The 15055-nt window shown below is 44.1% G+C and overlaps 1 protein-coding gene across 1 annotated transcript in view; it reads right to left on the reverse strand.

Annotated features, from left to right (window-relative positions):
* The window catches only part of SH2D4B (SH2 domain containing 4B), a 52622-nt gene extending 39529 nt beyond the window's left edge, over positions 1–13093 (reverse strand). Inside the window, exons 1-2 of the mRNA XM_023509475.1 lie at positions 12857–13093; positions 11180–11327 (exon numbers count right to left, since the gene is read on the reverse strand). Of these exons, the coding sequence (XP_023365243.1) occupies positions 11180–11327; positions 12857–12957 (249 nt within the window). The 5' untranslated portion in view covers positions 12958–13093. The remainder of the gene's footprint in view (positions 1–11179; positions 11328–12856) is intronic.
* Positions 13094–15055: the final 1962 nt, after the last annotated feature.

Below are 15055 nucleotides of genomic sequence, written 5' to 3' on the forward strand. Positions count from 1 at the left end.
AGCCAACAGCTTGCATTTTTAATAGGCAAGAAGTTTTCTTCATAAAACAATGTTTTTACAATTAATGTCATCTTCCAGTCATTAAAATATGATGATATGACAGCTTTTCTCTTTGCAATCATTTCTTTTTTTTTTTTCTTTAAGACAGAGTCTCATGTTGTCCTCAGTAGAGTGCTGTAGCATCACAGCTCACAGCAACCTCCAACTCTTGGGCTTAAATGATTTTCTTGCCTTAGCCTCCCAAGTAGCTGGGACTACAGGTGCCCACCACAACACCCAGCTATTTTTTTGTTGCGGTTGTTTAGCTGGCCCCAGCTGGGTTCGAACCCACCACCCTCAGTGTATGTGGCTGGCACCATCTTCACTGTGCTACAGGCGCCAAGCTGGCAATGATTTCTTTTGTTTTTTCTTGTTTTTAGAATTGTTTTATCTTGAATCTGAATATTGAATTTTCCCAAACTTCTCTCACCTATAGTAAACCTTTTTCAATGTGTAACCAAGTGCTTTTTCTTGTAAAAGGTGATACAGGCTAGGGGCCCGTAGCTCAGCGGCCAGGGTGCCAGCCACATACACTGAAGCGGGCGGGTTTGAATCCAGCCTGGGCCTGCCAAACAACAATGACAACTATAACCAAAAAAGTAGCCAGGCATTGTGGTGGACGCCTGTAGTCCCAACTACTTGGGAGGCTGAGACAAGAGAATTGCTTAAGCCCAAGAGTTGGAGGTTGCTTTGAGCTGTGACACAACAGTACTCTACCCAGCGGGACAACTTGAGACTCTGTCTGCCCCAGGTGCCATCTTTCCTTCCTCTCCATCTGAGCTGTTTGCCACCTGCCTCTCTTCTCCACGCATCCTCCTACGACCTGCCTCTGGCCTTCCTTGATTGGAGCTCCTGCTTCTTTCTTGGCCATGCCCTCACTTTGCAGTGGTGTATCTCGGGTAAGAATACACAGAGATGCGTTCTGAGTCTCTACTCCTCTGAAAATATCTATGTGCCACTTTCACTTGAAATTGCTAATTTAGCTACTCATAGAAATGTATTAAAAACCATTTTCCAAAAAAAAATTAAACTCATAAATAAATAAAAAACCATTTTCCTGCAGAATGGTGAAGTCTTCTTGTCTTCTCAGCACTACCTCTCTCATTCTCACCCTTCTGCATAAGGCATTCATTTTCCTCTCTGGAAGCCTTTAACTCTGATGTCTAAACTTTTTTTAACGATGAGCCTTGAAGGGGATTTTCTTTCATTGATTGTGTTGGACACTCCAGGGTACTTCAATCTGGAGTCTCTTGCCTTTGCAGTTGAATGCGTCCTTGCTTGGAGTTTCTTTGATAATTTCCTCTCCTCTCATTTCTTGTTTTTCCTTATAGAACTCCTGTTTGTGAAACGCTAGTCTTCTGGAGTCAGTCCTCTAACAAGCTTATTGTTTCTCTCGTTTCCACCGCTGTCTTTTTTGCTTTACTTTCTGCTTGATTTCACTGACTTTACCTAACAAACCTCCTGCTGAATTTTTTATTTCAGTCATTGCATTTGTCATTTTCAATCTTTCTTATTCTTTGCTGGTCCCTATCTCTTCATCGAATCTTATGCTTGTTTTAGGAAGCAATAACTTCCCCCTCTGAGGATGTTAGAGCTTTTTCTTCTCCCCTACTCTGATGTAGGTTTGTTTCCTCTGTGGTTCTGTGTGTGTACTCGTTTAAGTTTGTTTAATTTGGTTCCTGTCATTCCTGCAAAAGGTTTTCCTCAGACTGTATTCAAAAGAGAGAAGTAAATATCTGAATACAGGGCCTCAGAGAGTGTGCTCAGGGCTTCGTTGAGAGGTGGGTGTCACTGTAGGGCAATCGTCTGAGACACCAACCAGTTCCCTGAGGGACCAACCAGTTCACTGAGGGACTCTCAAATGTCAGCATCTAGAGGTCCTTGCTGTTAGGAGGCAAACTGGGCCCCGGAAAAACTTTGCCCCTCCTCTCGAACACAATGGGCCTAGTTAGCCCTGCCCCAAAGGTTCAAGCCAGAAGGACCTTAGCCCCCCAGAATCCACCAGCAAGCTGTGGAATTCTTCCATCCCCTATGGCCCCACAGGGAAGGAAATTTCTAACTGCCCTCAGTGCAAATGCCATCTTTGGCTCTGCCTAGGCAGGTCTCTGGCCCTGTCATTAAACCTGACCTATTAAACCTGACCTAAACCTCTGTATTCTCTGGTCTCGTTTCTGGGCACACACCACCAAATCCCCTTTCACTTGCTGTGAGATTATTCCATGTTTTCTCCACCATCTTCCTAAGTGACCACCAGCATTCCAGGAGTTGGAGGAGACGGGCTATAGACAAGACTGACCCATGAAAGTAGGGCCCTGGCCTGGGCCCTTTCTTTATAAATTTCCCCCTCAATTCCCTCTTTAGGATGGGCCAGAAATAGTTCCCCCAGGACTGATAGGGGAAAGCAGTATTATCCAGGTAAATTACCCCACACCCAGGCCAGGTCCTGCATGTGCCCTGGTCTCTATTTCTTCCCTCCAAGGTATACTTTGACCTTCTCTTCCATGCAAGGGATTGGCCAGATACCCCAAGGAACTCCAGGATTCATACTGACAGAGTCATCCTCAGGCCCAGTGAGTGGGCCCTGGTTCCCAAAAGGCAGCCTACCAAGCAGATAAGTCCAACTGGCCAGAACAGTATTTTTATCACAGAATCACATGAGATGAGTCATCAGAATAGTGCTGACAAGCTGATTTTATGTGACTCCAATTTTTAACGTAGACAAAGACCCCACACACACACAAAAAAAAATGTTTCCAGCCCTGTACATCCCTAGGGGCAAACCAAGCCACAGGTCCCTTCAGAGTTCAGACCTTTACGTAATCCCCTTTCCCCACCTGCCCCTGTTGTGCCTTCTCTACTCTGCCTGACACCCTGAGCTCCGTGCCTTTCCCATTCAACGTCCCCTCTCCTTCTGACCAGAAGGAGGAACACAGTAGTCTGGCAGAAAAAGGGGGAGATAGGTGGCACCTGTAGCTCAAGCAGCTAAGGCGCCAGCCACATACACCAGAGCTGGTAGGTTTGAATCCAGCCCGGGCCTGCCAAACAACAATGACAACGACAATAAAAAAATAGCCGGGTGTTGTGGCCGGCACCTGTAGTCCCAGCTACTCGGGAGGCTGAGGCAAGAGAATCGCTTAAACCCAGGAGTTTGAGGTTGCTGTGAGCTATGACACCATGGCACTCTACCCAGGGCGATAGCTTGAGGCTCAGTCTCAAAAAAAAGAAAAAAGAAGAAGAAAAAGGGGGAGATGGGGACATATGGATCCAGCCACTCCACATAGAAATGTGCAGCCAACCCCACCTTCTCATTTCCACCCTGCACAGTATCTAAGGCCTCCACATCCTGGGCCACGTGGGGGTCTAGGCTGAGCTGTCTCACTGCCGCCAGCCTGCAGGGACCCCACTGAACACGCATCTCATTCCCTCTGCCTCCCAGCTTCCAAAGACTTCTGGATATCTTCTTACCTATCTTCCTCTCTTCTCATCTTCCTTCCTCATAGTTTATAATTATTCTATTCCTTTGATACTATTTTAAGGGATCAGTAGGGGGCAAAGGGAGATAAATGTGAATTTTCTGGGTTTTGTTTTCATTGGTGGGGATTCATTGAGGGTACACAGAACCAGGTTATATTGATTGCTTTTGTTAGATAAAGATCCTCTTATATCTGTGCTTCTCCCCCAAAAGGTGAATTTTCAATCTTTCACTTTAAACATGGCAAGATTATTGTTGCTTCTGACACAGCTTTGATTGAGGACTTTAATCCAATGATCACATTTTTATTGTTTAAAAGTTAGATAAAATGCCAACTTCCTTATGACCCATTCTCTAAGAGTTTGGAGTTAAGGGCTGAAGAAGTTAAGGGCTTTCTCTAATCATTCAGCAATTACTTACTGAGCATCTGCGAGACTCAGCCCTGTTGGAGGTACTGAGCAGTGAGCCAAACAGACCCAGTCACCATGCTCTCAGAGCTCGCCTCCCAGTGTAGGGAAAACACTAAACAAATAAATTAGACATCAAGAAATATCACAAAATAATAAATAATACACAAAGAATTAAAACAGCACAGTGGCAGAGTCTAGAATGCTCCTTTAGGCCATGTGACCAGAAGACCTCTCAGAAGGTGTGGCGCAATCTGAGACCAGAAGAACAAGCTGGAGGCAGCCCAGTGAGAATCAGAGGCAAGAAATTTCCAGGCAGAGGAAATGAACAGGGCAAAGGCTAAACAAATCGCACCTTGGAGTACAGAATTATCCATTGCAGCTGGAGTAAAAGACAAAAAGTAGTCAAAGTGTTATTCTGGATGAGTCTGAGACGCCACTGTCCTCAGGCCTGCTGTAGGCTGGTGGCTGCATGAGCCTGGGGCTTCTGGCTAAAGATACTGAACAACAGGTCCCTGCCAGGAAAATGTTGCTCAGCCTTGGGACTTGAACAGAAGCAATTAAGAGAAAGCAATCAGGGTGCCAGGTAGCTCCCCCATTTAGAAGTTGAGAGAAAGAGTTGGAGCCAGAGAAAGGGAGGAAGGCTAAGGGGTAAGATAAAAACCTAGAAGGAGCAAGTCTGGGGCTAGCCAAGAGAAGAGAGGCTTCCAAGGAAAAGAGAGCAGTAAACTGAGCTGAAGGCTGCTGAGACACCACAAAAGATAAGGACACAGGAGCCACGAGAGACTGCTGGATGTGGCCACAGGATGTGCCGGAGATGTTGACCAGAGAGCTCTTGTGGAGTGGAGAGACCAGCTGCTGGCCAGGCACTGTGGGGGAAGAAGTGGAGATGGGACAGATGACCCTTATGGGACATTTGCACAGAAAGGAACTGTAAAGGAAAATGCAAATATCAGCCCCACCCCCCAGCTCCTTATGTAGAAGGGAAGGTCGGGCCTGGAGGCTGAGTCATGCAGCACTCCTTCCAAATGAATAACTGTTACTAATATTAAGTATTAGCTAGATCTCCACAGAAAGGTGAAAGGCCTGAGACATCTACAAGGACTGCCCCTACCCAGATTATTCATGAGGAAACTCCTTGCTGGCCTCCCCTAAATAAGAACACGCAAATTGTAACTTGAGGTCTAAGGCTAAATCTCCCTCCTAAAAGGAAAGTCTGTTTAATTCCACACTCATAAAATCGATTATAAGTTATTTTCCCAAGTACAGAACAGAGACAAGGCAAGATCGATCCTTCCACCTATCCAGGGACATCTACATAACAGATTCTTCTGAAATTGCCTTTTTTTTTTTTTAATAGACTTTATTTTTATTTATTTATTTATTTTTGCAGTTTTTGGCCAGGGCTGGGTTTGAACCCGCCACCTCCAGCATATGGGACTGGTGCCCTACCCTTTTGAGCCACAGGCACCGCCCTGAAATTGCCTTTGCAAACTGATGAAGAGGCACAAGGTGAGAACTAGACTAAGGGCCTTCAGAACTCTGAGAAGGAGCAGGCTTAGCTAAAAAAAAAGTGATGATAATCGGCCACTGTCCCCTCATTTGCTTGATAGTAATCACTGTTCCCTCTGTTTGCGTCTTTACCCTGGAGTAGTTTTTGAGATATCTTCTAGGTCTTGCATCTCAGTAATGGACCCACCCAGGCCAAGGAACTGACTCAGCTTGTCTTGGACACTCCACCCACAGTCCTACATTCCAGTGACCCATACCAAGGGACTGGTGAGTCCACCCTGAAGACAGCCATTTAGCAGACCCTAACTGTCTCATCTTCTGCCCACCAAGTTGTCTTTAAAAACTTGTCCCCTCAATTCTCAAGAAGGTAAATGTGAAAAATTGCTCCCGTCACCCCACTTAACACTATAGAGAATAAACTGTTTCTCTGTTCTAAACTCTGATGTCTCTGAATGTTGCCCTTCTCTTGAGTAGCAGGCAGATGAACCTGGCAGGGCGGCAACACTTTCTTCTCTTTGCTTTTTCTCTTCAAGCATTCACCTTATCTTGTGTAAAATGTAGATTTCCTGGACTCCCAAGAATGCAGCCACTTGCCTCTCTGCCCACCCCACTCCTCTGTTTTCTTTCTGTATGCCTCTGCCCCTTAAATACTGAAGTTCTCAAATCCCTCTTTGGACAGTCACAGATCCATCTATAGCTTGTACTTTTCCCAGGCACGTCCTGAAACTTTGACTTCCTATAACTCCATCAACTGAGATCTTTGCCTCAGTCACTTATTTGGGGTTGTCAGAGCAAAGACAGGGAGCTGCAGGAGAGTGTGGGGCTGTAATAGAAATGGGGTTGGCTCTTTGACTGAAAATGGGGAAGACTAGAGTTGAAAGGTATTGACTGATACAAAATTAGAACCTAAGTCTGTCTGATGCCAAAGCAGAACAAGCTGAGTTGGCCCTCACAGCTGTATTTTCCCTTCATCAGTCACTAGCATCTCAGCATCATGAAAATCATTCCATACAGCATTTCACAGTTTACACAGTGATTTTCTCATTCCTCCCCTGGGGGTTGATAATCTCGGGCCTCTGTCACCATATCAATCTACAGGGCACCACCCACGGCAGCTTCCACCCAGGCAGCTCCATCCCTGGCCCAGCATAATGTTCCAAACAGGAGCGGGTCTCAGGGAAAAAATAATCCAAGCCTTTCAGAGCCAGAGGGGCTTCCCCCCATGTTGCTGCTTCAGTGTCTGGACAGGGAATATAGCAATCAGCTTGGGTCACCATAACAAATGCCCAGGGGCTGGGTGGCTTGAATGACAGAAACCGTTTCCTTCATTCTGGATGCTGCTCATCCAAAGACAAGGTATCCTCAGGGTTGGTCCATTCTGACCCCCCTCTGCTTGGCTCGTGGGTGGCTGCTGTGTTCTTAATTGATCTTTCCTCTCTGTGTGTGCCTGTGTCCAAATGTCCTCTTATTACAAGAACACCGGTCCTATTGTATTACGGTCCTGAGAGGGAACACAAAGAAAGGGGCTTCCAGGGGGATGGCAGGAAGCCTAGAGGGCCCATAGAGTCATTCATCACTCAACAGTTCTCTCCAAAAGAGGGAAAAGGATATGGGCATGAGGTAACCTAGGGAACTGATGACCAATAGAGGAGGACATCAATCAATGACCAATAGAAAAGGGCAATACTGCTTGGCGGCACAGGAAGGCCAATGAAAGACTTCCAACCAACTTCAAACTGAGAGGAAGAGGTATTTATACCTCCAGCTGCTCTTGTCTCCATCTCTCTCACCTCTTCTCCTTCATGAGAGGGACCCACTTTCGTCTGTCTTTGGAAGTGCTCTAAACTTTATCTTTGTTCTTAAATAAAATTTCTCTGTTACACTGAAACTTGCGCAGATCACTTTTACTTTCTGTTCATGCTGCTTGTGCTGTTCCCGTTTTATTTTCAGTTTCCACTCACTTTTGCTTTCAATTACCAATGTGCCTCGGTTAAACTTTCTAATTCAGCCAAGTAATCTAAACAGGTCAACAAGGGTCAGTCACTTGGTTGGGGTCATTCACTGGAATGGGCTGGCAGAACCGGGATGGCTTTACTCTCTGTCTGGTGCCTTGGTGTCCCTCCACTTACCCCCTATTCTCCCCATGGTTGCTTGGGTTTCCTTTCAGTATGGTATTTTAGGCTAGTAGGGCATCTTCTGGGACAACCTCCAAGCATGGGGAGCATTACAAGAGAGGTAAAAGTAGAAGCTACAAATCTCTTACAGCCTGTCCTCAAAAGTTACGTGAGTTTTCTACTGTGTTTTATATGTCAAAGCTAGTCGCAAGGCTGGCACAGACTCAAGGGCAGGAGAATAGACCCCCTCACTTCTCAAAGGAAGGAGTAGCAAAGAATTTGCTACCAGCCACATTTCATCTATCACAGAAACCTTTTGAGACAATGTTTCAGCCTATGCTTCACTCTTTCCTGTGATGGGAGCTCAACAAAACGGAAGAAAGATCTAACAAAAGATATCCCAGTTCATAAACCTGGACTGTTGAACTCCAGAGTATTTCATCTGATGTTGCTAACAGACACTGCCCAATGAGCCCATCTAGGGCCTCTGAGACATGACTTGCCTGTCTAAGGCTTTTAGAAATCAAAACATACCAAATCAGGATTACTATTTCTAATAGAGCTTAAACAATCACAGTTAGCAAATCAATGTTTGAACCTAAATAAATAAATAAATAATACCCAAAGTCCATGTTGGAGTCCATCAGTGAACCTAGAGCCTGCCCAGATGGCTGTACTGGCCCCTGTGAGCCCTGGCACAGAGCACTCCGCAATTTCTCATCCCCTCTGTCACAGAGGTTCTCAAGAAAACTATCAACCAGCAAATCTTTACTGATAACTTAATCCCTCCATGATCTTCTTGTAAACTGAGATGCAGGATCCCAACTCCACAGAGCCACCCTTCCAGTGTCTGGAGAAATGAGAGACCAAAAATGGGAACAAATGGCTCTCCTTGTTAGAGATATATAAAAAGAATTGCTTTTCTCCCCAGCAGACTTAAATAATCATATGCAAAATCCAGGAATGCAAACTAAATATCTCTCCACCATGGGTTGGATTTGAAATATTATTATGAAATTATTGTACAAGAGATGTGGCAGTGGTTATTGTGCTATGTATGTGCTATGTATGGGAAACATTCTTCTTCATAGGAGAGGCATGCTGAACTACTAGGGTTTGATCAAGAGTTCACAAGCCAAGGCTCCCAGGCCACGTCTGGCCTACATCCATAGTCCTCCAAGAACACGGCCACATCCTTTCCCTTCTCTACTGTCTATGGCTGATACTGTGCTACAGTGAGAAGCTGAGTAGTCATGACAGAAACAGTATGGCTCTCCAAAGCCTAAAATACTTACTTTACAGAAAAGAATTTGCTAACCCTTGAGTTAGGATGCCATGATGTCCACAACTTCCTTTCATATTGTTCAGTAAAACCAGAGCGACATGGAAGGATATGTGTATGGACATATAAATATAAAATGCAAATGTGGCAAAGCATTAATATTGGTGAATTTAAGTGGAGAATATATGAATGTTCCCTTTATTTTTATTTCACTTTTTCTGCATGTTTGAAATTTTTCTGAATAAATAAAATGTTTGAGGAACAAATATTGCTTCACTTCAAAACACAAGACTCTTCCTAAGAAAATTATAGCTCATGGGAAAGTTAAATAAGGAGATAAGTGACAATGCAAATATATAACTAGAATTGGAATAGGTTTAAAAATAATGGGGATAATCTCATTCACAATAGCAACAATAAATATTAAACATAAAATTTAACTAAAGGCCCGGTGTGGTGGCTTATGCCTGTAATCTCAGCACTCTAGGAGGCCAAGGTGGGAAGACTGCCTGAGCTCACAAGTTCGAGACAAGCCTGAGCTACCACAAAATATCCAGGTGTTGTGGTGGACACCTGTAGTCCCAGCTACTTGGGAGACTGAGGCAAGAGGATCTCTTGAGCCCAAGAGTTTGAGGTTGCTGTGAGCTATGATGCCATGGCACTGTGCTCAGGGCAAGAAAGTGAGATTGTGTCTCCAAAAAAAAAAAATAAATAAATAACTAAAGAAGAAATGTGGAGCATTTAAGGAAAATAAATTTTACCATAGTCCAAAATAATATTACATAGTACATAGGAGCATACAAGTTATTGAATATGTTTGGGGTTATGTCTGGCCAGTGCATTTACAATGTTAAAAAAATTAACAATAACAGAAAAAAAGCTACCACATTCCTGAACAAAAAGATGCAATGATTCAATGTTGTAAAAATCCCCAATTCAATGAAAATTACTGTGATCTTTGTTGTTGGGGGTAGGGAGGACAGTGACAAAATAATTTGAAAATTTCCCTGGTAGGAAAAAATGGCTGAGTTTAGAGAAGGACATTCTGAAAAGGAAGAGTAATGATAGGGTTCTTACCCTAACAGATGTTAAAATTTATTTTAAAGCTACAATAATTAAACAATTAAGTCTGGCTCAGGAATAATAAATCAGAGAAAAAAGAAACCACAAAGAGAGACCCAGAAGGAAGCAAAAAGTAAGAATCCAATCAAGGCAGCAAGTCCAATGATAAGAGAGAGACTAGATTACACAATAAATAATATTGGGACAACTGACTAGCCATTCGAAAGAAAATGGAGTTAAAGCCTTATATCACAGCAACCCCAAAAGGAAGGAAAATTAGGTGCACAGAAATAAAGGCATGAATGATATACAAAACAATGTTGATTTTTTTATAAGCTTGTGGTGGCACAGATCTTTCTAAGCATGAAACAAATAATAAAGAGAAAAGAAAGATTGATATGTAAGGCTAATAAAAATGTCAATCTTCTTACATCTGAGAATACTAAAACCAAAATTAAGAAAAAACAACACTGAGAAAAATATTTGCAACATAAATGAGTTTAAAAGGTCAACATCCTCACTTTGTCATTATGTAAAGAAAAAAGGGTTTTTTAATTTTTTAAATTGTCAAAAGCCATCAATAAACAGACAGCTAAAGAACTCTCTGAACATACGTAATAAACCTCTGCACTGAGAAGCTTGGCCAAAATCTAGCATGACTTGGAGTAGCATAAGGCCATGTTCCTAGGATGGCTGTAGGCCCCTGTTAAAATGCCTGCCTGAAAAAGCTTAGATTTGCCAGAAAAACTTGCTATTTGTTTTAGCCAGGACCTGATGATAGACCAATAACTCCCTATTGTAGGCCAAAAATTGTGTACATATCATTCCATTAATCCTCACAAACTGCTCAAGCAGAGTGTTATTATTACCCTAACATGACAACTGAGAAAGTGAAGGCTCAGAGAAGTTCAGCAAGCTTCCTGAGGTCACACAGCAGTACACATGCAGTCGAGTTGGAACTGGATACAGGCTGGTCTGACCAGAAACTCAGTTCTTTCTGTGCTTCATTTCAGGACCCATAGTTTAGGATGCAGAAGGTCTGAGTTCCTATGCTGACTCCATCTCCAACCCCATACGTAACCTTGGCAAGCCTCTTCCCCTGTCTGACCCTCAGTTTCCTCATACGCACAGGAAGTGGACTGGCCCAGGTGGTGTGTCAAGTGCCTTACTGCTCAGACATGCCAGATTACTGTTCTCGTAAAGTGCCCAATACCAACCGATGGCCAAGGACAGGTCCAAACCGGAGGCCAGCCTCAGGTGGCCGCCCATGGGGCCCCAGCCACTGACCAACCTTGAATTCTTCGTGGATACGTTCCTCTAAAACTTTGGCAGCCTTGCGGTCTTCCATCTCCACCTTCCACTTCTCCGCCAGGATCCGGGCTTTCTCATTGGCCAGAGCGTCCCGGAACTTCTTGGTGATCTCTGCCTCCTTCTGTCTCCTTCCAAGAGAGCAGCAGCAGGTATAAGCGCGTATGAAAAACTAAAGAACCACAAAGTAACACTGAGGTAAAACAATGATCAGTCTCTTTCCTCTGTTGAGCAAAATGGCAAATATTGAAGCAACCAATAATGGCAACAAAACTCAACATGAGCAAAGGTGGAGAGAAATAGGCATTCTCAGTATGGAAGCATAAACCAGCCGATTCGTTTTGGAAAATAAGACCAGGAAATTCCATTTCTTACTCTAGTAAACAAAGATGGATATAAAAATTGCTTTTAACTCCATACTGAACCTCAGAGTCAAAGCATTCTGTAATAGACATAATCTGATTTGACAATGTGAATGTTACTTTTTTTTGCATCATTATTATTATTGCTCAATATTTCATTGTAGCAATCGTCTGATTTCTTTTCTGAATGTATTTATCTTCATCCATTCTTTATGAGGTTTTTGTTTCTAGCCCTTATCTTAAACATTGTTATTGTTATTAAATTTTAAGCCTTTTTAATTTTGTAAAGGCAAAAAGTGGAAACCAAAGAAACACATGTATATGTAAAAAAAAAGAGAAAAGGTGGGTGGTGCCTGTGGCTCAGAGGAGTAAGGCGCTGGCCCCATGTGCTGGAGGTGGGGGGGTTCAAACCCAGCCCCGGCCAAAAAAAAAAAAAAAACTGCAAAAAAAAAAGAAAAAAATACTTGTAAGAGAATTTTTTTAAACATACAAAATGTTAAACTACATAAATGTCCATCAATAAGGTCAAAAAATTGGGTTTCTCACGTAAAACAATGCCTGTACTACACAGTAATCTTAAGTAGCATTGTGGATCTATAGTAATCAATTTGTCAATGTGTGAATAAAACAGTTCACAAAGCATATATTTCCTAAATGTTCACTGTGGTTATCTTAGTGGTGGATGTGGGTTGTTCTTTATTTTTTATAGTTTTCAGTGTTGTTTACATGTTTTCACAACTGAAACTCTGTCATTAAAAATTAGGGCTGTTGAGCTTCAAGTCAAGGGTGAGTGCACAAAAAAACTAGGGGGAAGATGGTGTCAATGTCACATGGATTTCCAAGTTTGGCCAAAAAATGTTAAAAGAGACTCCTTGCTCATGAAAGGAGTCTGACTCCAAATCTCATCAGAGCTCAACTGTCATCTTGTGTGAGAACAATGGGTAACTTGACAAGGAGCAAGCTGATAACAAACGTGAATCCAAACTGTTGGACTGTTCCCATGCTAACACAGTGAGAGCAAAAACAAAAGCCTGTCGTATATGTTGTTTCAGTGGATCCAAACTGCATCTGTAGGGCAAGGGTGCTATCATGCCCACACTACAGATGTGAAAACTGAGGCCCCAGATCAGCTAACTATAAATTGGCAGAGCCAAGATTTGAGCCCAATGCAAGATTCTGATGCTTTGGTCACCTCATTTAGCAAAGCTCAAAATAGCCAGCCACTGAACCCTCTTCCCTCCCTCCCACAATTTTCCTTAGCTTGGCCCCACCCACCCCCCACCCCTGGGACCCCTCACCAAAGCTCTTCAGCCTCCCTCTGTGCCTGCAGCCGCGCCCTCTCTGCAATCAGCTCTTCAGAGATCTCTTCATAGGGCTTGTCTCCAGGGCCTTCTCCCATGACCCAGACCCAGACCTCACCGTCTGCCCCCAGGAGCCACTGGATGTGCTTATCACTCGCTGTGTGTGTCACAATAAAAGGAGGAACAAAGAAGAAACGGGTTTGATTTCCAATTAGTAAGGAATGACTTAAACTGCTCAATGGTGTGCAACCATCATATCACTCTACAGTGTTGTCGTCTACAAAAAGGATTCCAGAGAGATGCTGGCTGGAGCACCAATCCACAGGCATCTTTTCTCCCTTTCCCTCCAGGGAGCATCACAGCCAAACCAGGCTGCAGGAGCTGGAACTGGTGTCCAAGCCAAGCTCACCTGAGCTCTTCAGCAGAGCACAATGAGTGGCACTGTAGTACTCTCGGAAGGAAGAGACTTGTGTCACTCTCGGGCTGAGGCAGTCAGGAGCAAGTGAGCCCTGTCTGCACTCTCTCCCTCCTGTCCACCTGCTGGAAATAAGGAACTGGAGTGATGGAGTTGCAAAATGAAGCAACCCAGGACCCCGAGTCCCTCCTGCCCCGCAGCAGACTATAACACGAGCAAGAAGTAAACCCACATTTTATTTAACCACTGAGATTCTCGGTTTGCCTATTACAAAAAATTCCATTGATTACCACAACTAAAATGGAAATGTATCCCAAAAGCAGGATGCTGCTGAAACAAAAATATTAATATAAACTCTGTGTCATTGCCTTAGCACTGGGGTGGTGAGTGATGTTTAGCAGCTGGACATCCATGTTATAGAGCAGCAAGCAGCAAAACATTTGAAATGTCATGGCTTGGCGCCTGTGGCTCAAGTGGCTAAGGCGCCAGCCAAATACACCTAACGTGGCAGGTTTGAATCCAGCCCTGGCCTGCCAAATAACAATGACGGCTGCAACCAAAAAATAGCCAGGCGTTGTGGCGGGCGCCTGTGGTCCCAGCTACTTGGGAGGCGGAGGCAGGAGACTCCCCTTAAGCCAGGAGTTGGAGGTTGCTGTGAGCTGTGATGCCACAGTACTCTACCCAGGGGGACAGCTTGAGGCTCTGTCTCAAAAAAAAAAAAAAAGAAATGTCAGACTCTCTAATTTAAAAGGAAGACCCCCATGCTTTCAGAACATGTCATTCTAAGGGAAGAGGCTGAAAAATACAGCGTAGTGCACATTGGGTGCTAGTGGCTGTGTTTGGCAAAGTTTTAGGAGAAAGAAATGAGATCAAGAAAGATTGAGCACTTTTCCAGCGAAATGAAAGGAATGGAGAGAAGACAAACGCTTAAGAGTTTGTAGGATTGCAAAAACCATCTCATCTTCTTCTAGGGCTCCAACTACAGGAGATGGGATTTTTAAAGGTTTTGATGACTAGACCCAGAGCCCATATTCACTCCTTAGGTGACTGCCGTGACTCAGGGCACAGAGCCATGAGAATGTGCTCCATTTACCTCCAGCTAAAGGGAGCAACATTGACAAAGAACTGTAGCTCCTGTGCCCAAAGCCATGTTTCCCAGGGGCCACTCCCAGCCTTTAACCAGGCACAGCGCGTTCTCTCTCAGGAGACATCGGCCCCTTTGAGGAAGGACCACACAGCTGCCTGGAACACTTCTGCCCAACCCCCACGCCTCTCCCTCCCTCAAGGTCAGCTCACAGCTCTCCCAGCCTCCTCCAGCTCTTTGACCTTTATCTCTCACAGATATTCCCTTGATAAAACCCTTGTGGGTTCATCCCACCCTGGTCCCTGTGCCTCAGAGGAACCAGACTCACACAGGCACGTTAAGAGTTCCATCTCTTGCCCTGCTTAGTTTTCCTTTTAGGTGAAAGGGAGAGAGAGGAGTAAAGAGGCAGAAAGTCAAGTCACTGTGAGAAATTTGTCTAGAAAGAATCTATATCTTGTCACTGGGACATGGAAGCAGACAGATCAGAACACTCCTACATTTTTGAGTCTGGACCAAAAAAATCTTTGACTGTTTAAGACTTAAACAGCCCTTGGGCATCCAACTTTGGTGACTAGGAGGCAGGTTTCAAAGGTTAGACTGGTCTGAGGAGGATGTGGCCCTCAACACTACTGCAGATGAGGCCAAGGGGAATAATAAGAAGAAAGAGATTCCTGGGGGGTGGAGCCAGTGTCTACTC

Source organism: Otolemur garnettii, unplaced genomic scaffold, assembly GCF_000181295.1.
Source record: "Otolemur garnettii isolate 467f Iridium unplaced genomic scaffold, OtoGar3 scaffold00008, whole genome shotgun sequence".
NCBI classification, from domain to species: Eukaryota; Metazoa; Chordata; class Mammalia; order Primates; family Galagidae; genus Otolemur; species Otolemur garnettii.